Source organism: Plutella xylostella, chromosome 6 (genome assembly GCF_932276165.1).
Source record: "Plutella xylostella chromosome 6, ilPluXylo3.1, whole genome shotgun sequence".
NCBI classification, from domain to species: domain Eukaryota; kingdom Metazoa; phylum Arthropoda; class Insecta; order Lepidoptera; family Plutellidae; genus Plutella; species Plutella xylostella.
Genome location: NC_063986.1, coordinates 6,686,486 through 6,711,064, shown reverse-complemented (window position 1 = coordinate 6,711,064; position 24,579 = coordinate 6,686,486). Strand labels below are relative to the sequence as shown.

The following is a 24,579-nucleotide window of genomic DNA, read 5'->3' as shown; positions in this document are numbered from 1 at the left end:
TTATCTTCGGATGCTCGTGAAGCTCGCGAACCAGTTGTTCACGAGTTCATAGTCACTTATTGTTGGTCCCCAGATTGCGGGGTTTACATTCTCACACGACTTGCTAATCTATAAGTAAAAAACGAAAATGCTCAGACTAACAGTCTTTATTTCGAATAATAATTATTTTATAAATACAAATTGAGAAGTACCGATTCACAACAAATTACCTAGATTACAACGTTCGACAAAATATTTATCACTTATCACTTCATAGAACTGTACAGGTCCATAGTCTGCCACTGCGCGGCGCGATCGCTTAGCGGGCGAGGGCGCGCCTCTCACCTGCTGAGCGAGTGCGAGCGCTCGCGCGGCCCCGAGCCCTCGCCGCCGCCGCGCTCCCGGTCACTGCCTGCGGGGGAACAGACGTTACAGATAGAAATTGGTGCTGGCCACTGACCCTGACGTTCCATCGTAACAAACGTTTCAAAAAACAGCATTAAGACGCAAACAAGAACAACTCTCGGTAGCCTGTATTAAATAATATATCATTGCATGGAAAGTTACGTTACGTTGGAATCAACAAGTCAGTCGCCACTGCAACACATACAACTGGCTGCTTGCTCCGAACTGTATATTGCATGTATCTGTACATATTATCTTTGTTCTGTTATACAGATAAAAAAGCAAACAACCACGTCGTGCGTCGTTATAAACGAGACAAGTAATTTGATACTTCTGCTTATGTACAACATTACTTACAGAAGATATAGTAAACAAAACAATTTAAGAAAAAAGTTAATAAAAAGCGTTTCAAGTCACACCACTGACAACACAAAAAATATATTATAATTCATATTAAAAGAAAGAACATGTCCTGCTATGTTTTAGACAACAATGCAAAATAAAGCTTGTAAGCGAATAATTTGCGATTAAAAAGGCCTGACCTAAGAAATGACGGCCTTGAATAAACGTGTCCTATAACAAAACAAATGTATCACATTATTGCCAATATAAATAACAGCAATCGTAGGTACCGCTCCAAAGAATGTTGGATATGTAAATTCTGGTGAAACAGAATATTTTAATTGTGTGTAGGTTTTAGGGGTGTACCTAATTACTCAGAGATCCTAACTTGGGTTAGAAATCACGCTCTAATTTAAAGCTCTAACCGATTTACCCCTAAGTTCCGAAGTGGTCCGGTAAACTTTTATTATCAGAGGTTCGAAGTTCGATTCCTGGTCGGAAGCAACATCGGGGGAGAGGCGATGCCCCTAGAGGCAGACAAACCGGCAGTCTAGCTGGTCAGAGCGCTGACTGGCGCGGCTGCTTGCATTCCGACATTTGGGTCTTGGCTGTACGTAGTGACATGCACAGAAAACTGACCCCTATTACTACAGAGTCTACAGACATGGATAATCAAAGGGGTCAGGTTTATTTGCTGGCACTGTACCATAATGACATTGTGTGTGTCGTGCGACTGCAATGTTTTTTTGCTGATGTCCCTACTCTCTCAAAAGCACCTAGTGTGAGTGTGATGTGAGATGCTCGAGGAGTTTCTTTCGCCATTTCTTTCCTCCTTAATGAAGGGGCCTTTGTGAAATGGTGGTAGATTATGACTTTTGACGAGTAATTCTAATATTCTACGTCAAAAAAATAAACGATTTCATTTCATTTCATTTCATGTGTGTGTGACTGACCGAGGCGGTGGTGCGGCGGCAGCTTGCTGAAGAAGGGGTGGTGCAGTGCGTCCCGCAGCGTGATGCGCTGCGCCGGCTCGTACTCCAGCATGCGTGCGATGAGGTCGAACAGCTGCCGCGTCTCCTCGCTGTTGTTCTGTAGGTACCTCTGTCGATACACCACACATAGCGATTAACATACAGCAGGGCGATCACGAAAAATATAGAATCGAATGCGAGTGCGACTAGTGTCAACTTGACAGCACTTTCGAACACTTTTTACCTATCGAATTGACAGTTGCGACACTCGCATTCGATTCTATACGTTAGCTCTGTTTTTCGTGATTGCCCTGCAGGACATTTACATTTAGGGCGTCACTTGTCTTAATGCATGGCTATGGTACATGGCCACCAAGGTAGCTTTCCCATAGGCATAAGTAGGGCTGCTAGCCCAAAAAGATTAGTTCCGTTTCTACACTAACTTGCCAGGCTTAAAGTTTTGATAATTATGGCAAACGGAAAAGTATGCGTATGTGTATCCTATATGAATGCAGCACCTCTAGTAGTCACTATTTTGAAACAAATGCTAGAAGGTGTGTATGTAATTGATTTGAGTATGTACCTATAGTTCACGCAAACATTTCCGTTTGCGTCAATTATCGCAACTTACACGTGAAGCAACGTAAATACGAATATGCTGGCGATTACGTAAAATTATAAGTGCATCACAGTACAATATGTCCTACTAAACTTGCGAATACAAGTAGATTACTTTGATTAAAAAAGCATTTTATTTTACTTACAAGTAGCGGTTTGCAGTTTTCTCTAACGTATCTGCCCGCAGATGATTTCTCATCCCAGTCTAATTTTCCGTGATAGAAGTATTTTGTTCTAGTCTTTCGTGCCATTCTGTAATGAAAATAAAACATAGATAAGATATTATAAAATTGCCCTATAGTGAGATACATAGTTTTATGTTATGAATATAACAGATAAAGAAATTATATCACCTCATAAATACGTCAATAGTTGAGGCAATAAATTACATTGGCCAGTGGCGAGATTAATGTTTGCCAAATAATGTCAATCATTCCAGTACATTTATGAAAAACAAACATTCGCGGGTGCAAACTATGATACACTAATGACGATTTGTACTATCTCCTAATGGGATTAAGTTAAATTATGGGACACCTTTTTTGAGTAAAGACCCCGCTCACTAGGCAACCTGGCTGCGCAGCCAGTAAAACATATTATTATTATTTAACTCTTTATTGTACAAATATTACAAATAAAAGTACAAAGGGTGGACTTAATGTTAAAAGCATATAACGTTGTGTGGGAGCCCGCGCACTAGGCAGTCACGAATTCCCATTTATTTTACTGGCTGCCGCAACTTAGCTGCGCAGCCAGGCTGCCTAGTGCGCGGGGCCTGAAGTACATATTATACAATAGTTGAGGGACAATACTATTAATAATACTATACAATACTGGTGGGTAGTTGGGTACCTGTAAGGGATGGGCCCGAGGATGCGCTCCATCATGGCGAGGTGCTCGCGGTTGTCGTGCGTCTGGAACAGCGTGATGCCGAGGTGCAGCTCGAACATGATGCAGCCGATGGACCACACGTCGCACGGCTGCGCCCACCCGAGCTCTGGAACAACAAAAAACTAAAGAGTTACCTATCGACACATAATTGTAAAATTTAAGCCGAATAAACAACATTCCATTTCATTGCTGTCTGGGGCTTAGCTTCTGTGAAGTATTTTTTTTATCGGTTCATATACACAGCAATTCGTTAATTTATAATTGTACAATGTAAAATGAATTATTTATGTAACTGAACGTGTTAATAGTTGAATTAGTACTTGAAGGTAGCAAGTCCAGATTACGATTAATGAATGAAAATTAAAGAGTGAGGTACAGGACTACGGGATTAAGTTCCCGTCGGCACGCTCTCTACGTGGTAGGTACACATTGTAGTACACAGTAGTGGGCGGCGTACCTAGTATGACCTCTGGCGCGCGGTAGTGGCGCGTGGACACGATGGTGGAGTGGTGCTCGTGGTCGAACGTGGCGCTGCCGAAGTCGATGAGCCGCACGTCGCTGCGCTTCACGCGCCGCAGGTCGTGCTTCTGGAAACATCATTCAAGATATTTTGTTATATAGTTTTCATCTCTGTTTAAAAATGAATAATAATTCGTTTCATCTGATAAGTACCACTATTTTTGTCTGCTGAATTGACGCTTATCATTGTGGGGAAGGTTCTTGCACTTTTTGATTCTCGACAGGGCTATATCTTTAAGATTTTTTTCTTCAGTTAAAACTGAAAGGGTTACTTTTTGCATCGTAAGAAGACAAATTATATGTTTATTAGTATTAAAACGTAAGATTAACGATCACACACCAAGAAAAGCTTCCGATCTTCTGAATTCAGGGAAAATAAAAATAATTTAAGAAAACATCAAGACAACAATATTTGGTTTACCTTCTTAGAGCTAGAGTAGACGGAGACGACCTCGTAGTCCGAGTCTACAAACAGGATGTTCTCCGGCTTGAGGTCGGTGTGCGTGAGCTTGTGCTCGTGCAGGAAGAGCACGCTGTAGATGAGCTGGTACGCGATGTGCCGCACCTGCTCCAGCGGGTACGGCTGGTAGTTGTTGTCTTTCTGCAACGCAAAAACACACGTACATACACAAGTGCTCTCGACGGCTGTAATCCTCGAAGGGGTTGTCACTCGCTTTTCGCTGCACATTTGCACTCACGTGGTAGCTCGCCATTTTGCACAAACAACAACGTTGGTATAATGGGTAGGCAAGAAACTACACTACTTCAGTTGCTTCGTGATTACCTAAAATTTCTATATAATTCCGATTTCTTATAAGAAATGTAGGTTTTATTACTTTTAATGTAATTTAGTACTTCATTTTATTTTCTGCTATACCCTGCAGTGGGTTGACATAGACTAATGATGATGATGATTATTAAGGATTTATGGGTCGTTTCATATGTATGAAATTTTGGAAATCCTTTCGACCTTATTAGGGATGACATGGGTGAGTGTATTGTATACTACGTGAGTACATAGAAGTGCAACTTATGGAGTACTTACAAGGAAGTCAAATACGCTTTGTCCAAGCATCTCGAATGCGATGCACATGTGTCCGTGATATTCAAACCAGTCTAGCATCTTCACGCATAAGCTGAAAGTAAGAGAAAGATACAATTAATTTTGGTAGAGGTCATAAAGAGAGTGAAAGTGTTTTGTAATGGCGGCGTTGTTCCGTCACAATGATCTAGAATGTGAACGCTAGACGCTATCAAGGTCGCCTCGGGCCCACGTTATTTAGTTTTTATGCCGAGAGGACGCGGCGGCGGCGCAGGCGCGCGCATTCGGTATTTTTGCGTCTTCAGTTGACATCCAGTTCTTCGCTGGCGCCCTGCCAGCGCCGCACATAATGTCCACTATAAGTGTGCAAGGTCAAAGATTGCTACAATGTGAGTTCTTATTCTTATTTTTTACCCTATAATGTCAATGATAAGTATGTATTAAAAAAGAAAACTTACTTTTTGCAGTCTGGATCAACGTCAGCTAATTTTTCTAAAACATTGATTTCTAATTTTGCAGCTTCTCTGTACTTCTCGACATTCTTGATTATCTTCAGAGCCATTCTGTGCTCCCTGAAATTATAAATAATATTTTTTATTATTGTTGAATGTAGTCTTGGCATAGAATATTGAGTTTTGAGGTGTTTATAAACGGATAGAAATAGATATGAATAATTAGAGGTAAGTGCTCTGCCAAACAATGTGTCACAAGCGCAGGCCCGCAACACAGCCGTGTGAACGACACCGCCGCTGCTGCAAACAACTCACCACTACCGACTGTATGTGCGTACATTTACACTTCCATCCGCACATCTGCGTAAACTATATTGGCATCGATTTTCATCGAATTTAGTGCTTGATCATATAATCTTGCAGTAGCACATAAACATATACTTACAAACATAATTTACCTATCGAGTGTTTCTGTCAAGTCCATAATAATGGCTTCAATATTTTAATCTGGGATAGTTATGTTTATCCTAGAATGTTAATAAGAAAATATGTATAAAAATGATACTTACATTTCTAGATCCTTCACCTCGACCACTTTGCCGAAGGTGCCTTCACCGAGCGTGTCGATGATCTTATCTGCAAGGAGACCAAGGTTCCCTCATTACTCATTTACACTATAAACAAAGCCATGCTGCCCTATTTGCTAATGAAATAACTTTCAATCATTGATACACCACGTACATAATTATATTTTGAACTTAAACACAAATACAATGTATCAATCATGGAAAACAAAATAAACTAATTGGGAAAGCTTGGGAGTAAAATCAGCATGACTTCTTCGTATGTATAAAAACTAGACTTGGTAAAAAACTATAATGCTTTTAAAAAAATAACTTTGAAAACAAACTGATAATGATTGTTATTGAATCTTCTTTCTGCACTTCATTTTAAGCTTGACTGAGGGACTATTATTGTGAAGTAGTTAAGAGTATGTGTAGTTGTAGTGTATGTGTTTACTGTCTGAGGGGTCATCCACTAAACCGGAGCGGGCATGTGTGTGATTTTCCAATAGAATGTCGTTACAGCCGTGTTAGGTTAATAACAAACATTGTATTGGTATTCAATGGCCACATCCCGTGTGGTCGGTTTGGGTGATGGCCAGTGGTGTGTGTGGGCGTGGGGTTTGTGAGTGTGTGTGCAGTGTGGTAGAATACGGTCACGAACATCTCGCTCCCATGACATATCCGGGCCAGTAGACGAGGTGTCCGTCCTTGTCGTCCTTGACCGAGGAGCGTGCCCGGGAGCTCTGCAGGCCGCGCCGCCGCCGCCGCCGCCGCCGCGCCGCACGCACCGCACCGCCACACGACACGGAGAGCGCACCGCGATCGCCACGACCCGAGTAGTGTTGTACCCAACAATCAAACAATGGAACGGTTGCCCGTCAGACAAGCGACAATTGGTATGGAACGTCGAACATGCTGTTAGAGGAGGCACGGGTGGAGGCGGGAGAGCGGGACGGGACAGGGACTGCCTGCGTACTTCCGCACTCGACCATCGACGCACACACCGCGTACACAACACAACAAGGATATCAGTGTCCACCCGGCTATTAATATAACTATTTAGGTAATAAAAGTGTAACACAAACATTTCTAGCATCACTCTGGGATATTGAGTTCTTATGGTTCCTTTTTCTTCTTCCGTTAGAAAATATCTTTATACATAATAGACACATGTTAGTTTTAAGTAAATTCACAACAAAATAAATGACATGCAGTATCATTTCACTCATTATGATAATAAAAGCTCATGTCAGTCAACGAGAGACGGTTTGGTTTTTTTTCTACTACCTACATAGTTATTTTAATCTAATACCGTCAAAAATTTACTATTCTTAAAATGCATGCATTGGTAAGGTAAGGTGGGACAGAAAAATAAAGCATTTGTTTACGTAGGCTATGCAAGTTGCTGCAAACTTCGTCATAATTATCGTCAATAACTCATTAGGTATGTAGCACCTAGAATGACACCGTTTGTAACCAATAGTCTGAATGACTTAGAGGAGCTGCTGCTAAACGTATGATACTAAAAAGTTTGTTGTTTTCACAACACGTTAATGGATATCATTTGAACATCATATCTTCACGAAAACACTCTTCCACTACAGAACATAGGCCTTAGCAGTTGGCTTTCCTACTCCAGCGGTACATGCTTCACGTCTTGTTCATGGCGTTGTAATAATATAAGTATTATCTATGGTATTTATAAGAGAATCATAGAGTAAAGTATTGTATTTGGATACGTAATAAAAGTGACGGACCGGGTAGTTAGTTAGCGGCACACAGTGCTTACAGGCGGCGTGGCGGCGCGGCGCAGGCGCTCGGGCGGGCGGCGGCGCGCGCGCAGCTCGGGCGGCAGCGCCAGCACGTCGCCCAGCGCGGGCGGCGCGGCGCGCGGCGGCCCCCCCCCCCCCCCCCCCGCCGCCGTGCGCGTGTAGCCCTCGTCCACCTGGGCGTACTTCATGATGAGGCCCTGGATCTCCTTGCGCCGGTTCTCGCGCTCGCTGAGCCCGGCGTCGCCCACCGGCGTCTTGTCGTCGTCCTCCTCGTCGCTCGACGGGAAGTATATCTGCCTCTGTCGGCCCGTCTCCCGCGCCGGGGACGATGCCGGTGTCTTTGTTGTGGTAGACTTTCCATTTGTTTCGTTCAAAACACCTAGCGGTGATATTAAATCTCTCGGACCCCCCGGTTGTATGCTAATATCTATGGGGCGCAAAGAAAGTGTTCCTTTCTTATCACTATTTTCACTTTTGTCAGCCCGATGAGATCGTCTTTGATGTCGCCTATAAACACTATCCCTATCTTTCCCATAATAAATGCGGTCTTTCAATGGAATATCGATACCATTTTTTAATTCATCTCGGTCATGCTTGTTGGTAGCAGAGAGCCTGCGGTCCGAGGTCTTAAAGGGAGTCTTGTCCCTGGTTTTCTCTCGAGAGTAGTTGTTCCGAGAGAAGGACTTCTCGCCAAACACCGCGGTGGTGAAGCTCCTCATGAGTCCCCGCGGCATCGATTGTTCAGGTTCAAGCGTCTTATCGCGATCCTCCTTTTGTTTTCTTGCCCTTTCTCTTTTCTCAATCGCAATGCGGTCCAGTACTGACGAATATTTATCTTCTAAACGACTTCTCGTGCTTCCGAGTGAAATGGCACTGTCAATGTTATTATTGGCCTCCTTGAGAGGATATCGTTTCGTAAACGGTGATGATTTATTATCATTAAAGTGTGCGGCTCGGAATGAGTCGCTGCGAGCCACAGCGCTGAGACTAGAACTAGTCCGCAGGGGTGAGTTGTCGAGTCTTGTCTTGGACAGGTAACTCGAGTAGGAGCGGTCGTCGTTCAGCTTCCTGGAGGCGGTCGTCACGCCGGGTGCGAACGACGAGTACGGGGAGATGTGCCTATTGTTCTCGTAGCGGCGCACTCCCGCCAGCGTCGGGTTATTGTTCGTCAGCGGTTTGTCATCGTACCGTGTCCGGGCGGTACTCAGTTTCAAGTCGGAAGCTATATCGGATTTCTCGGAGGGTCCTCGCCTGGTGAGCCTGTTGATGATGCTGGAGTAGCCGTCGGACAGCAGCTGCCCCACGCTCGTGGTGGAGGAGCGCGCGTACCGGTGTCGGCGCGGCGTCGTACTGCCGGCCCCGTTGGCACTCACGCTGGCCATCTCGAACGAGTTCACTCACTCTGTCACTTTTCTTTTATTGCACTTTTTAGCCGGGATATATCACATAGTTTAGGCGTATCGTCATAATTTCATTAACAGAGGGTTTGTTTCACCACCTAGTAATAGTCCTGGTAATTGATAATTCACAGGTGAATGTGTCTCCGGTGGACATTAGACTGGGCTATCTCGAGATTGGGAGCGTACCTAAGCGCGAACGAATTTCAGAAAGATCAGTAGCGCAGCGCAGCGCGGCCGCCGGTGCCAAGTAACAGGCATGGACTAAAAATATCGGCAACCCGTGGGAGCGCCCTCCCGCGCACATACACCTATCGTGCGCGCATTTTGTACCAATATTTTGCTGTTTCCTTCATTTGCCTTGCTTGCGAAAATGGACGGTAGCGAATTATAGTACATCTTCAGTTCATATTGTTGTTTATAGATAAGAACATTATATTGCTTACTTTATTTTGATAATAACAGGATTCAGTATTGTTATCAGCTAAAGCTTAAATTAGGTACTTATCGCTCTCCGCTGGCATAAAGAAATGCATTGCACCTTTCTCTCGAAGATGCGATTGCGCGCCAAGACAATTCTGTCAATAAGCGGTAGGTAATTGGGTTAGTGGAGCGCGTGTAAATACTGAACATTCGTCAGCCCCGCGGGCCACGGCGGCCGCTGACTCACTCGCGGCCGCGGCGCTGGACGACTGCTGACCGCCCGCTGTCGTAGCCCTCCGGTCAACTCGCATTTATCTCGCTTATTGAATCGGCATAATGCATTGTTTTTCTTATATGTTCAAAAAATGGCACGCAAATTTTAGTCTCAGAATATACTATAGACAGAATACTTTATTTAGACTATATCATCTGTAGACAGCGATAACAAAGTGTTGTTTCCAGTCAGACTTAGGAATCAATGGCATGTCATCAGTGTCATCGAGATCTACTACAAAAGATAAATCGTAGATCTATCATGTGGTTTTCAGGAACTAGGTACTTTAACTTGCATAATGGGTTAGGGCAGATTATAAATTCAGAATGAACACAATACTAAATCTTTAAAGGGAGTTATTGAGAATTTATTAGTTGAATAACTAACCTAAAGAGATTAACTTTGAGAGTTATTTCATTTCATTTTGTTTATATAGGTAGAATAGAATTATAACTATTTATTTAAGTTAATAAAGCGTACCTTGGTATAAACAAAATCACTGCTTAGCAGCGGAAAAGCATAACACTGAACTTTATGTATTATGTCATAAATAATACAACACTTTTTCACACTTTGCAGTGTGACATAAAAAGTAACAAATAAACAAATCACTAATGTTGTTAAACTATTGTAATTATCCACTTCACATAATTTTAAGTAAAGTTCACTTTTGTTTTGGTAATTTTTAACTGACATTTTAACTAACTACGTATGTAAAAATTGAGTTGAGGTTAAGTAGTGAATGTTGTACCAGCATCGAGCCGACTGAGCCTCAGACAGCTGTTTCATTGTGAAGCTCCCCTCATAGCAGGTAAAGGACCCCCGAGCACATCGCCGCGACAAAATCAACTTGCATCTTTATTCATGGGAAACAACAACGTGGTGTTTAAAGTAAAGATCATTCACATCTATCTATAGTTTTATAAACATATTTAAAATTTATAAAAGAATACAGCCAGACATGTCTTATCAGTCAATTGCATGCAACTCGCATAGCCGACACTATCTGAAGTCATGTTTAGGTTGATGAAATTTTATTATTTAAATTATATTGGTTTAGAAGTAGGTATATTATTCTTAATAAATTATAACAGGATTTGAGGACTGACCTTTCCGGAAACATGGCTACACACATTGTCAACATCGAACACTAGCTCGGCGAGCACATTGAGCAAGTTGGAGACGTCGTGCCACTTGCAGCCGCGCCCCTTGAGGAACTTCTTGTACAGTTCATAGAAGGAGTTGAGCCGTAGGGGCAGTTTGATTCTATCGTGTTTGATGGCCAGCTCGGCCATGGCGGACGCTGCACTACCCTCGACGCACGAGCGACGCGCGGGCCCGCCGCCCGCTGACTCACTACTGTGCACGGATACAATACTCCACTACTCCATCACATGGAAATACGATCACTGAACTGAGATAACATTTCATCAAAATATACATATGCTGGATATTATTTATTAAAGTAACGTTACGCGTGTAGGATGAAGACGTGCGGACTGAACGACTTGCGGCACATTTTTAATTAAGGATGGCAAAACCAATGGAATGAGAACATTGGTTTCGGTTTTAACAGGATATATCCGCGCGTAGTCAGTCTTTAGTGCCTCTTAATTGTGGACCAACACAAAATGGATTTTTTCCAAGTCTCAAAAGTCATTGCTTTGTGCAATTATAACCATACAACTTTCTGGACATGATTATGTATTGTTATAGTAAAACAAAAAAAAAGTGATGCTTCGAAAACATGTGCACATAAAATTGTGATTTTAGGTTTAGCAAAAATAGTGAAACACTCCAATAATGTGCACGTAAACATTGGCATGTTAGGTGGTGGGTCGCTGGGCAGTGGGGCGGTAAATGCGGGTATCGGCAAGGTCGGCCGGAAGGCGCGCGGTGTTACAAAACAGATAGGTGCCTAACGAAATAGTGGTCGAGCCACATTTATCAGACCATATCTCGCTTGTTGGCTCAATCGTGCCATTTAAATAGAAACAAGATAACTTTACTATTAACGTATGTATGTATTAGCTGAACTTGACCTACAGCTACAGATTAGCCCGAGAAACAAAAGTGAATGATTAAATATGTACTCAATATTAATTATTGTGGTGAATCAATCAAGTAATGTCAATTTTATGAATGTTGAGTTGATTTGCAGGGTAAACTGTATAGGAGTTTAGGTTTTGAAAAATAAATGTTTAGTCAAGGAATGACCATTGTACCCAATAAAAGCTGGGTTTAAATTCCAAGTAAGTTGAGTCACACAAACCGGACAGCGCTAGCTGTGTCCAAGTTCGCCAGCAAATCAACGAGTATGCTCGAGTCCGCGTTGTTCAGTGCTACAAAATAGTCATAAGGAAATAAATATGTTCAACCACATCGAGAATAATGATCATTATAGCTAGATTTCGTACATAGCTCTAAATAAATTCAATGTCATATTGATAAATTATACATGTTTAATAAACCGCATGGAAATTTTCGGCAGGGATAAGTTTGTTACAAATAGTATTTGATGATTATTTATCAAAATATACAGAAACGTACCTAATCGATAGAAATCCATTGGTTACAACTACTTACGAAGGTCTGATAACCATTGTCTACGTGACATATGCAACTTCAAACAATATTATTATGAAATTGAAATAAATAGCAATTGTAAGTACCTACGTGTTCTCCTCTTTTGCTTTAGTGAAATCTTTATCCATTAATGTAAGCTGTTGAGGACTTTTATATCTTAAGGGACAGAAATTACTTTTGCTGCAAACATAACTGCCATGGTAGTACGCGGGAAGAGCTCATGACCGCTACCAGCGGTGCAGTATCAGTGGCCCAGTTCTGGGCATGTATTATTTAGCGACTTTGTTCGTTTGTCGTCGACACGATAAGAAGAAGAAGATGGTAGTTAGTTAGCTTAGCCATCAAATTTTGCTAAAACATTTTCTTAAAAAAAAAAAAGTTTATATTTCTAGGTATAAATAAAGGGTGGAAGGCGTAGCATTCAAAACAGTGCGGACATGTCAGCTTCGCCTAGAGAGGTGAAGGTGATCGCCGTGAGACTATTTCGGTGTTTGCGTCTACATTCAAGCGCGCGCTTTATTTCAAGCACCACGTGGCGCCATCTAGTGAACAGAACTGAAATATTCGACTTTTGTGCCAGCTGCTGTTTTGTTCAGGATTATTTTGGTCGACGGTGTTATACTGTTTATTCCACGTCATGGGATACCTATAAAATATTGTATCGGAATAGATACACTAGATTTATCACAGTAGGTAGACTACTGGAATATCAGCAGTGGTAATCACACGCACTTTTAGTAACAGATCATGCACATTCAAAAGCACCTTGATATTAGTTATTTTCAACAACAAACAACTAACTTGTTAACTGTAGGTACGATAAGAATATGATCATAATCTCAATTATGTAAATATAAAAAAATGCAAAAGCGGTCCTTGACCCAATAATAGAATTAAAATAGATGCGCGTGTTCTCAATACGCGCACTCACCACGCATTGCGCAGTAACTAAACATTTGATCGAGTGCATTTTTCCAATCCTTTTATTTTTGGCATATTTTTTTCATAAAGCCCTAAATCGTATAAATGAATGGATGTCTGACCTCCACTTCCTTTGGTTCTGATGGAGGCGCCAAGGTTGGGTCGGTGGAGCGCTCAGACACATAGGAGCAGGAGGGCAGCGGCTCGGCGGGGCGCGGCCGCTGCGGCAGCGCCGACGCCGCCGCCACCTCTATGGTCACACCTTCCGGGCTCTGAACACACAGCTGTGGCGACAGAATCAGAGCTTTAGGCTCGCTCGGAGGCTCCCTACTCTTCTTTAACCAGGACCTAGGAACTGCCGGTGGCTGTGGTGACTGTTTTGCTACTTTTGTTTGACTAGAATCATTTGGTTCACTACTTTGAAAGTTACTCTTCGCAGCATTGGACTGATTAGTATCACCTCCATATATTTTTGATAAAGCAGGCTCATGGTGTTCAGTTGTCGCATTCTGATTATTATTTGGACTATTATTACTAGACGGGACGCTCGAGACCTTTTCCTTATCAATAAAGTTAATTGGTACAGGAGGTAGTTTATTTGGTATTCGATCGTGGTGTGGAATCGATGGCAAATCTTTAAGTGGTATAGGAACAACATCTGGTGATGGTAGGATGACAGGTTCTTTCGGTTCTCTCTGATTGGTTGTTGGTTTGTTAGCGCTTTGACTAGTCGTGTGTTCCTCGTCGGAGTACTCTGTGTCGTCTCTGCTCTGTGAGAAGTCGGAGCTGTCGCCGCGCTCGAGCTGCGTCAGGCCCTGCAGCGCGTCCAGCGCCGACGCCTCGTGGTAGTCCGCGGAGCACGGGGACGTGTCGTCGCTCGTGGCGTCGTCCTGAGTTACTTGCGAGTTCGGCACGAAAGCTAAACTAGACGTTACATCACAGGATATATCGGCATTCAACGATTCCTCACTTTGCGTTCGTGATTCACGAGTACTACTAACTTTGTCATCATCCGTCATCACTTCACTGACACTCGTGGGCACTTCATCCAAACTTATTGTTTTAATTCCTTGATTACTTATGTCTACGTTATTATTTGTTTCACTAACACTATTATTGACAGGAGTTGGTACTTCAATCGAACTACTGTGATCGGCACTAAAATTTTCTACTTTTGCTTGTTCTATAACTGGAAGACTCATGTATTGTGGAATTGCATATTCTAAATCTGTCAGAGGCATATATCCTATACTGTTCGCCACATCATCAGGATTCCCATAGTGCGGTGCATAGTAATCAAAGCCAGCATTGTCGTTCCCATAAGCTGTCCATGGATCATTGGGTGGTAAAATAGGAATGCCGTCGTAATAGAAATCGGGTAGAATAGCAGGGTCATTTGATTTTTGATCCCAAGCTGGTACGAATGAATCTTCAAATCCCAAGTAATTTTCAGGCATCATAACAATCGCTGGATCGTATTGCACCGGGTTGGCAGCCAATGATCCATCATAAAATGGGTTATTCAACACAAGAGGGCTTCCCTGTGGGACACATTCCATCGTCACTTCTGTTTCCAAGAACAATCCATATTTTGACAAATCTGGTTCTGACTTTCTGGAAGTAATAGCATGAACGTCTATGTCAACTTCAAAAGGAATACTGCTTGGTAAATCTGACATATCAAAACTATGAGCCCGTCGAAAGAAACGTGGTTCTATTGAACATTGCGCATCTAGATCAATGTTCTTATCATACATTATTTCAGGTACATCATCGGAGTACGGTCCATCGAATGTTGGCACTCCCACGTTGTTTATCTCTCGGAGAGCATCCGTGTCATTAGTTTGATTTTCAGCATGTTGAGGTGATGTGGTGCGGTGGTCACTCGGCACCAGTATGACCGGCGGCAGGGTCGGCGGGGGCGAGCAGAAGAGCAGGTTCCTGGGCGGCGCGCGCGGCGGCTGCGACGCCATGGCGCTGGGCGACGCGGCGGGCGGCCCGCGCGGGCGCGAGTATATTTCGGTGCGACGGCAGCAGGAACGCGCCGGGCGGCCGACTGTTTCGCGACCGACTGAGGGCGCACCACGAGTGACGAAGGCGAACACAAATAGAAACAGGCGCAAACGCGAGGAGGTCGCCGTCTCTCGCGCGCATCTTCACGGGCGAAGGCGCACGCGCAATACCACGCCAAACCCGTCCCCAGTGTTATCCCGACTATCATGACGCTAACTTTTGTACCGGTTCCGCACGTTTATTACGGCAAGTTTAGATCAAAATACAATTATAATATTATAAACATAATTAGTAAGTAAGAAAACAACGGGTGGACACTTAAGCGATGACAGGGTGTATCATTCAAATATTTCTTTCGTGCATCACCTTTAATTATCAAATTAAAAAGTTAGAGTCTCACCTGTTCTGGCGGTGAACGCTGCGAGGAGTCGTCGCGGTGGTGCCGCCTCCGCCGGTGCGACGTCGGTGAACGCCGATGATGAGATCTTTTGGATCGTTCATTTCTTCGCCTCCACGAGTGCTCCGAGCTGTGAAATCAATTGATCAATAGGATAAAGGGGTTAGTTACGGGATAATCAATAGATACAAGGTTCGATTCAATGCACAACGTTAAGGTGAGGTCGTAAATGTTTGATATACTGGTGGTGACGTGAAGTGCAGTACTAACGTCAAGGAGCGGTCTAGTCGTCCCCAGTAGGGCTGCGGGAAGCTGTCGTGGTGCAGGGCGAGGTCGGGCGGCGGCAGACAGCAGGCCCGCAGCGCCGCCCGCACCGCCGACCAGCGACGACGCTTCCCCGTCCCGCACTAACCACTTACTTTCTGTAGCTTAACATCCATCAATCATAATCAACGATGAAAAATACACCTTTATCTCCAGCCGGCTACTATTCAATTCTACCAGGAAACCATAACAGATAAATTTGTTACGCTATATAGATAGCAATATTTATCTAATACACGCGGGTCAAGGTCTCAAAGGTAATTCTGACTTCAGACGAACACAACTGAGAACTAATAAACTAAACACTGAGATTGCCTACAATAGAAGCAACCATAACGTGATATTTTTCTAGAGATGTTTTTCGATAGCAACACTCGGCAATTTAGCCATCACATGTTATCAATGTGTTAGATGACGTAACCGTTATGTGAGCAGTGAACCCGCAGCCCACTGCGAGCCGCGGACGCGAACAAACTGTCGCCAGCGCAGCGCCGGGTGCTGAAACCAAACGACGACTACCGACGATACTGAATGATTGTCATCAAACTGCACTGTCATAGCTTACTACTACAGCGTCATACGACACAATGTCACCACAAAAATGATTAAGCTACACAACACAACAAAGAAACAATATATAGGTTATTTCCTGTCTAATATACCATTGCCACTCACCAACAGTTACGAAGACTTTGAGGACTAAGTAAATAAAAATGCTCTTCGGATCTGGTTCTAATATTATTATCCATTCCCCAGTAACATCAAATTTAAAGACCGTATGTTTTAAATACAATAAAATAATGTAAAGTTACGTGCATAGCTCGTCGGACGACGCACTGCTGTCGCCGACAAATAATTCAGTACAGGTGGAGCAGTTACGTCACTAATAGAATTATATCTATAATTGGTTTACTGCAACATTCTCAAGCCAAGAAAGAATGTTTTTAACGCCATACAATGGCTCAAGCGAGCATACGTTTTAAAAACAACCACGACAGTTTAAAATTTGCAAAATAATATCGACAATTTAGGCTTTAGCTTGATACTAAATGACATTTAAAATGGAATATGTAAAACGGAAAATAAACCAAGTTAAACATTGCGGTGGTTTCTTTGTAGAAGCATGCGCGGGCGTCTATAATAAATGACAAGCATTTAAATGTCACATTGTTTAGCGCCGCCGGTCCGAGATGTTGAACTTGAACATACATACAAACATATACTACACATAGGTCGCAGACCTTCACATGTTGCTACCAGCCGTATGTACCTTCATATCCGTTTGTCAGCTGTAGCATGACAACTGATGACGTTGATACGAACAAATCTAAAGTACAGTATTCAACTATTCATCAAAATATACGTTTGTGATTCGGTAAGCAAAAGCATCGAGAAATAAACGTTATCAGATGTAAGACTGCAGAAATTCATCTGTATCTGTGACGATATACAGATAATAAGATAGAACTAGCTGATCCGTACAAGGGTATCTGATAGGACTAGACGGGCATTGTGATTGTTGCGTGCGTGAACGTCGCCGTCGCTGTGAATGACAAACACCGGAAGACTCACTTTCGACGGAGCGCGACAGTCACATAAACAAGTTGGACTTATTGAAAAATTCATATGTACCTATGTAATATAATATTTATGTCACCCTGAACTAATGTAAAAAGGCTATGTCAAACTTGTTAAAGATCCTATGTATAATATTTTTACAATATCAGGTTCTTATAAGGTACTATGTATACATCACACGGTTGTTGTATAATTATCAGGTACTTTCGGTTGACTCATTAAAATTAAAACAGTACCGTTGGATCAGACGCTTTCCTTTGCTCATAGAGCATAAACCGACTGCCGGACAGACTTTAATTGCAGCGAGCTGAGGTGAACGAGGAAGGAGAAAGCCAGCACATAAAATAAACATACGTAATTCGCGATTTGCACTCATACTGATCCTAGCAACACTTTCGGTTTCACTTGTTTTCTTATCCAATGTGATAAGGACTACGTTTGTCAATTTTATTAGCATAATCGCACGAGAAAGAAAGTTGTTATTACCGGTTTGATTACCTAATACTGTAAAGTCTGTGATGAAAAGATCACACATTATAAAATCAACAATCGTGCGAATATTTTAGTGAACATCTTGACTACCATTCGAGAATTAGCATGTACCCGTTTTAAAAGGAAGGATGTGGTACACACGAGAAAACCATTAGTGTAAATGTTGCCCAATGCCGACAAATAAGGGAAATCGATAACGGTTGTTTTATTTTTACACCAGGCCGACCAACACGTGTAGTTCTGAATCATCTTCTTTGTACTGTTATTGTTGTAAAATTCCGAATCAATGCATCTTTATTTCTTTGCTCCGAATATTTCACATTATGTTATAAATAAACATAATATTGCTTTGATGATGACAAACAAAAAATTCACGAAAGTGCATAACATTTTCCAAAAACGGCAGCAGGTAATGCGGTCACTTCTCGTTGGTGTTGGTGAAAACCGGAGCGGTAGCATTAACTGGGCAAAGGTCACGGATGCAGGGCGCATTATCAGCAAGCGGCGGCGGCGGCGAGAGTGGTCGCCCGTGGCTGGCACAATGACCATCATCGATCAGGCCGCGAGCGGGCCGCCGCCGTGCGTGCCGATTCGATTACGAAATCGAAAACAACCGCCTCGGAGACACCGACTGCAACCGGTCAAGGATTCACTGCAAAAATTACGCCGGACCACGGTCATATTTTGCAATAAAATATCTATTTATTTTACAAACAATACGTTTTTACTCAGAAACGTATATGGAGGCCAGAATATGAAGCCTTTTTAATGAATAAGGAATAACTAAGGTTGTTGTGCATTAGACAAGCAGGGCCCCAAGTCTGCTAAGGAATGGCGGCACAGTTGTGTGTCGGCAGCATGGGTTTCGCTCTGTAGGTATTCATTATCTGCGTTTTAGTAAATATTTATTGCATATTTTTTAAAGATCTAACGTTAAAAACAGTAATAAGTGTTAAGTGTTTCATATTGCACTACTGAGACTCACTAACCAAGAGAAAACAGATACCTAAAGTCGGAAAAACATTCTGACGACACAGCATTGAGCCGCCATTCATTAGCAGACTTGAGGCCCAGCTCAACAGTAAAAAGGGTGGTAGGAAAGTTCATGCGGTCCATAAAAGCGATATTGGGGCAGTATATCCGTGACGAAATGAATGAAAATGCACTACAGCGGTTCGGTTACCACGTATTCCCCAGCTCATCCGAGCGTGGCCGGCGCGGGAGGACGAGGCTCGGCGTCACAATGACACCAGCGGCGGCAGCGGGCCACAAACAAGGCCGCGACGGATGAGCGATTACTGTGAACCGTGTCAGTGCAGCCGCGACCAATCGGCCCCCGCCGCCGCCGCCTCTACACCCCGCGAGAGCTATACACGAGCCTTTTCCACGGGTCATTGGAAATTCTGTGCTCTAAATAACTTATCACACCGATCTATTTTAGGCTTTAGTTAAGAATTTCTAAAGCATTTGAATAATATTACGTTAACGTCCGAGAAAAAGGACAGGATGTGATGTGGTTTTGACGATAAAACGACCAACTACGCAACTACGGTTAACCACCTCAATTGACCCTAATGAGAAATTGCGGGACAAAATATGTCAAAGTAACGTTTCCTCTATTAACTAGAGAAAAATTATTATAAGTACATACGTATTTTGTGACTTTTGAGTATGAAAACACATGTGTTTGGTTGTCTACGGCGAGCGGGCGACCAGTCTCTAGTGAAAGTTGATCGACGCGACGGCGCGCCGTCCTGCTAAGCTTATGACATTTGTCATGAACGTGCGCAAGCTACTAAAGTATGATTAATCTTAATCTCACAATCACCACCACTTTAGTTTTTGTAAGGGTTGACCGGAATCTGTTTTTATGACTAGATTTTGTAAGAAGTGGATTTAATACAAACATAACTTGAAGCAGTTACAGAGCATGCCACAGTAGATACTATACTTTTGACATTTATAATTAGTTAATTACACTATTATTATAATAATATAAATGTTGTTATTAATCAGCCTCTAGATCAAGACTTCTTAGTTCAAAATAAACCTAATAAATAACATCATAACACCTACAGAACTGACAAATCCTTTGCTGGGGAATCAGAACAGGACCTTGAAACAATCTCTGCGAATGTTATCGAGACGAATCTTTCCGAGCAGCTGCTTGCGTCTCGTCGCGTCTACCACTCGCATGTTTACCCAACTACACTGCCTGATAAACCCCACCTGAGAGAGGCAAATATCATAAAAACGTGATTTATCTTGACACAGTGCATATTATTGCATTCACAAAAATTCTGGTGATAGACTGAACCAAGAACTAATGAGAAGGTAAACAGTGAAAGACATAAACGGAAGGAATGAATCAAGTACCTATATAACCATTTCTGGGTATCGTTTAGTAAAATAGGTGTAATGGCAGTATATTAGGCAAACCGCCAGGGCAAGGTACACGCTGCAAGCTGGCGGTGAGTCACGAGCGTTGTGCAACGCCTTGCACAACCGCGGCCGCCGCTGTCACTGTGCACCGCTCTACCAAGCACCACTGATAACAGAACCGCTAACGTTTGATAAAATCTATCTACTTACATATAAATAAACGATTTAACCCTAATCCAAAACGCTACACAATACTAAGTATCAGTAAATGAGTTTAGAGAATAAAATGATAGCCATCGACACGAAAGCAAAATAAGAAGATCCCTTTCAAATTACACGTAGCCGTAATAAAGTCTAGTGAAAGAACCTGATCCTACACTGCGCTCACGACCAGTAGCGAAGTCGATGCACTCGTAACAAGCACCCGAGCGCAGCGGAAACTATACCGCTCATTTTTTGTTTCTTTGCCAAGTCGAGTCTAGTTTGAGTTTCAGTCCCTAGCTATATTTTTTATCCTTATAACGATTTCGTCCATAGATATAATAAGAGTGGAGGTGGTGTTAGTAGGGGTGTGGGTTGTGGGATGCGGGGTACATACGACACGCTCCACTCGTGGTCGCGCATGCTGCGCTTGAAGGCGGCGGACTTGGGCGTCCAGGAGTCGACGCCGAGGTACAGCGCGGGCAGCTCGGCCACCGACAGCTCCAGGCGCTCGGCCAGGCGCTGCTCCACGGAGCGCCCCCCCGCGCCCGCCGCCGCCGCCGCCCCGCGCCGCTCCACTCCGCTGTAACCGTTCAATTTCTCCGCAGTCACGCTCCTCGGGCTATCTGTGTTGACCAATTTGCTCTTGACGGCGTCGGATTTACTGTAGCTCTTGTATTGCGTTGATTCTGTGCCGTTCGCCGTGTGCGAATATTTCAGAGAATCATACGTGTCTCCATTAAGACTGCTGTACTCGTTGTTCAAGTTGACGTCTCCATAAACACGCTTCACTCTGGTTTCGTAGCCGTTTCGTTTGGTGCAGCGCTCCTCGGGATTTTGCTTCAGGAAGTTATTTTCGAAACTAGTCTTACATTTAGGAACATTGTTTGAGTAGTCGCTATGGCTTATATCCTTATGTAAACCTTTATCACAGCCCTTCTTTAAAGTTTCCTGTATATTAATTCCGTTGCCGTTGCTTCGATTGTATATGTCGTGGTTGGGCTCGAAGCCGTGGCGCGCGGAGGCCACGCGCGCGCCGTCGCCGGGCGGCGCGGGCGCGGGCGCGGGCGGCTTGCAGGACCAGGCCTTGGCCAGCGCGGCCTGCAGCGCCTCGCGCCGCTCGTGCACGCTCACGCGCGGGTACTCGTGCAGCGGCACGATGGCCGGCGCGTACAGCGCTGAGCGCGGGGTGCCTCGCGTTATGCGGAAACTTCTGAACTCCCTGTTGAACTCCGAATTCAAAGAATAAGCCGGTATTCTCGAAGTCACCATTTTGAGATCAAAATTTTCCACTACTATAACTTTACACTATAAAATTCGTAATAGCACCGAGCACACTGATCACATATCGACTCAACCTGTTGAGGGAGAAATAGAGGATAAGTGTTGAATTAAATAGTGGAAGTGCTTATTGTCATTTTGTGTAATTAGGTTGGGATTCTTGCGCCGCATGCAAGAAAACCCTTTGGTCAAACTGCCAGACCTGTACAATTGATGTAGAGCATTTGTTTTAAAACAATTGCAGTTTCAGACAAGGTAAATTTAATTTTTCTTCAAATAGAATGAGAAATTGTATAAAAGTAAGAATAATGAGCCAGTATGCTCTCCCAGTTTATAGAGCATTTACGCCGTATAAGTGCAACAAGTGTCGCCTTGGTGGCATCCTAATATGGCAACTGGCGGCTCTGCCATATGGCCCGCAGCCGACCTATGTATACTTTATAGACAGACTACTCCAGCTGCATCCAATCACCCTTCAGATGCTTACATTTAACTTAGATAATTAATGGATGCACATAAATTTGAATCATTTTACAGTAGCAATGTGAACTACAGTATTAAAAATACTGTACATGTACTCTTGCTCTGGAGTAAATTAATCTCGTCTTGGAATAAACAGAAGACGGGTGATAACAGAATCGTATTTGTTTGACGAGTTAATGTCAATAAAATGAACGCCTGCACATGATATCAAATGACAATAGCACTCCGTTTTAATTCAACACATCCTCGTGTTTTGATTTCGAATGCACATTTTCACAAAGTGCACTATGAATCCGGGCCCGCGCCAACACCGTCCGGCCCGCGGCGGCTGCACCGTGGCAGTTTCAGTAAAAGCAGTGATCAATGACAATGTTGTTGCACGGCGGGCGGACTCGGCGTGGACGCGGGCGCGGCGGCGGCGGCTGCATACCTCGGGGGCGCGCGCGATAGCTGTGCGTGCGGCGTGCGTGCACCGCTGCGACTGAGGCTCGGCCGCACCAGCCTCGGCCCCGCCGCCGCCGCCTGCACACCCGCTCTCCGAGGCTCCCCCACACTTCACTTTAACACCAGGGCACTACGGGTGGAATCGCAGGAGCACTGACCTTCGCTATCGCTTCGGCTCACATACCGACTCGGAAGCCAGTTAGTCTCGCCAAAGTCTGTCTGCTCCACTCCGAACGATACCGGAGGACCGATACGATACAATGCACTTTTTGATATTTTGTGTGCTTGCTTACTATGGTAATTACGTCTTCTATCTATGCAATATTTAATAATGTATATTTTTATGTAATGATACTGTCGAAAGTTTGTAAACGATGTCTGGACTTGAGTTTATCGCAAACAGTAGTTTATAGAAAACGTTTTTTGAGAGTATGAGCCCGAGGGCCCGAGTGATATGTGTGTTAATTTCAATATTATTCTTCAGCGGTTAAACAATACTTATAATAGACTCGGACTTTGTCTCGTTAACCAACTAAACGTGTGCTACGATTTACAATTTCATGTTTAATTAAAATACATGACCTCACCTTAACTTGTGCGAAGAATCGATTAAAATTATCTACCTTATGAAGACTGAACTGATTTAATTACCTGAAACAAAAGAGTTACAATAATTATTACGATATCTAGAATAGATTTCAGTAAATATGTTATTGTTGTTTATTATAGGCATTGTAAATAATGAACCTAGTAGTATGTGCTGTTGCTCCGGTTGTTGGCCAGCGACCGAGCAACAACCGGCCACTTGAAGCCGTGCAGAAGAGATCGAAACTAATCAAATCATAATCAAAAATTAATAAAAAATATAAATTATGGTATTTGAACCACTTATAAATCTAATAGTGGACATACACATGGGTAGATAATATGAATGTTATAATATTTATAATGCTTTATAATTATTACAATGCTGATAACTTAGGTAGGTTATAAGGTAGGTATGCAACGAAAAAGATTGACGGATGTTTACAGTTGCCCGAGCACAGGATTCGAAACCTCCGTTTACGTTGCTTATCGTCAAATGTCAAATGTCAAAATGTAAGGCAAATTTGTTAGTTCCAAAAGTGGCATTTGTTTTTTCCATGTTAGGTGGAATTTCACCAAACGCTAAACGTATTTAGTAGCCTGTCATACGTCTGTCAGTTAGTACAAAATGTATTAAAAATTTGATTTAAATACGTTTAACGTTTTGTAAAAGCGACCCTTCGTGTAATAAAAATAGTAATGAAAATAGTATCAAATCCTATGCTCGCGCCTCTGGTGTAGCACTGTCAAATTCTTAACGTAATTCATCAGTCAAATACCTTGTTAAACTTCCGTAAAACCTGGTTTCAATATTTTGAGTTACACATTGGGTAATTATTCTGATTTTAGAAACGAGACCTAACTGTGTCCTGTAAGCACAAATAGGCGCTTCTTTGCATAGCCCATGGTCTAATATTAAAAGCACCGTAAGTGAGAAACTGCGGCGCTACTGTAAAGGCCACGGCATATTTAACATTTATTTACGTGAGAAATAACTTGACTGTAAATAACATTATTTCTTATTCAGTGATGATCTGTGTCACTGCCAACAATTATGCGCTTGTATGGTTTTATCTCCCTTCAGCCTGAAGCGAAGGTAATATGTTCGACCTATATAGGTGATGTCTATTATAGTACCTATGTCAGCCTTACTCCCCAAGTTTATATCATCACCACAGGCTTATTAAAAGGTGGCAATAAGATGAAATTACGATGAATCACAGAATTTGCCCCAGGTTTTT

General features: G+C 43.0%; 1 protein-coding gene across 4 annotated transcripts; it reads right to left on the bottom strand.

Moving 5' to 3' along the window:
* Positions 1 to 128: 128 nt before the first annotated feature.
* LOC105382499 (dual specificity protein kinase CLK2) lies at positions 129 to 22,850 on the bottom strand. 4 transcript variants are annotated; one of them, XM_048633637.1, is made up of 14 exons: positions 22,740 to 22,850; positions 20,943 to 21,903; positions 15,572 to 15,698; positions 13,281 to 13,442; positions 6,447 to 6,528; positions 5,789 to 5,855; positions 5,226 to 5,339; positions 4,771 to 4,861; positions 4,147 to 4,326; positions 3,664 to 3,793; positions 3,168 to 3,312; positions 2,462 to 2,567; positions 1,680 to 1,827; positions 129 to 391 (listed from the first exon to the last, which is right to left on the bottom strand). In XM_048633637.1, the coding sequence occupies exons 2-14, from the start codon at positions 21,815 to 21,817 to the stop codon at positions 321 to 323; spliced, it is 2,298 nt and encodes a 765-aa protein (XP_048489594.1). In that variant the 5' UTR covers positions 21,818 to 21,903; positions 22,740 to 22,850; the 3' UTR covers positions 129 to 320. The 4 variants fall into 4 exon arrangements, with proteins under 4 accessions (XP_048489594.1, XP_048489595.1, XP_037975972.2 ...); XM_048633638.1 differs by lacking the exon at positions 13,281 to 13,442 and having other exon boundaries at positions 22,740 to 22,841; XM_038120044.2 differs by lacking the exons at positions 13,281 to 13,442; positions 15,572 to 15,698; positions 20,943 to 21,903; positions 22,740 to 22,850 and adding exons at positions 927 to 957; positions 7,575 to 10,727.
* Positions 22,851 to 24,579: the final 1,729 nt, after the last annotated feature.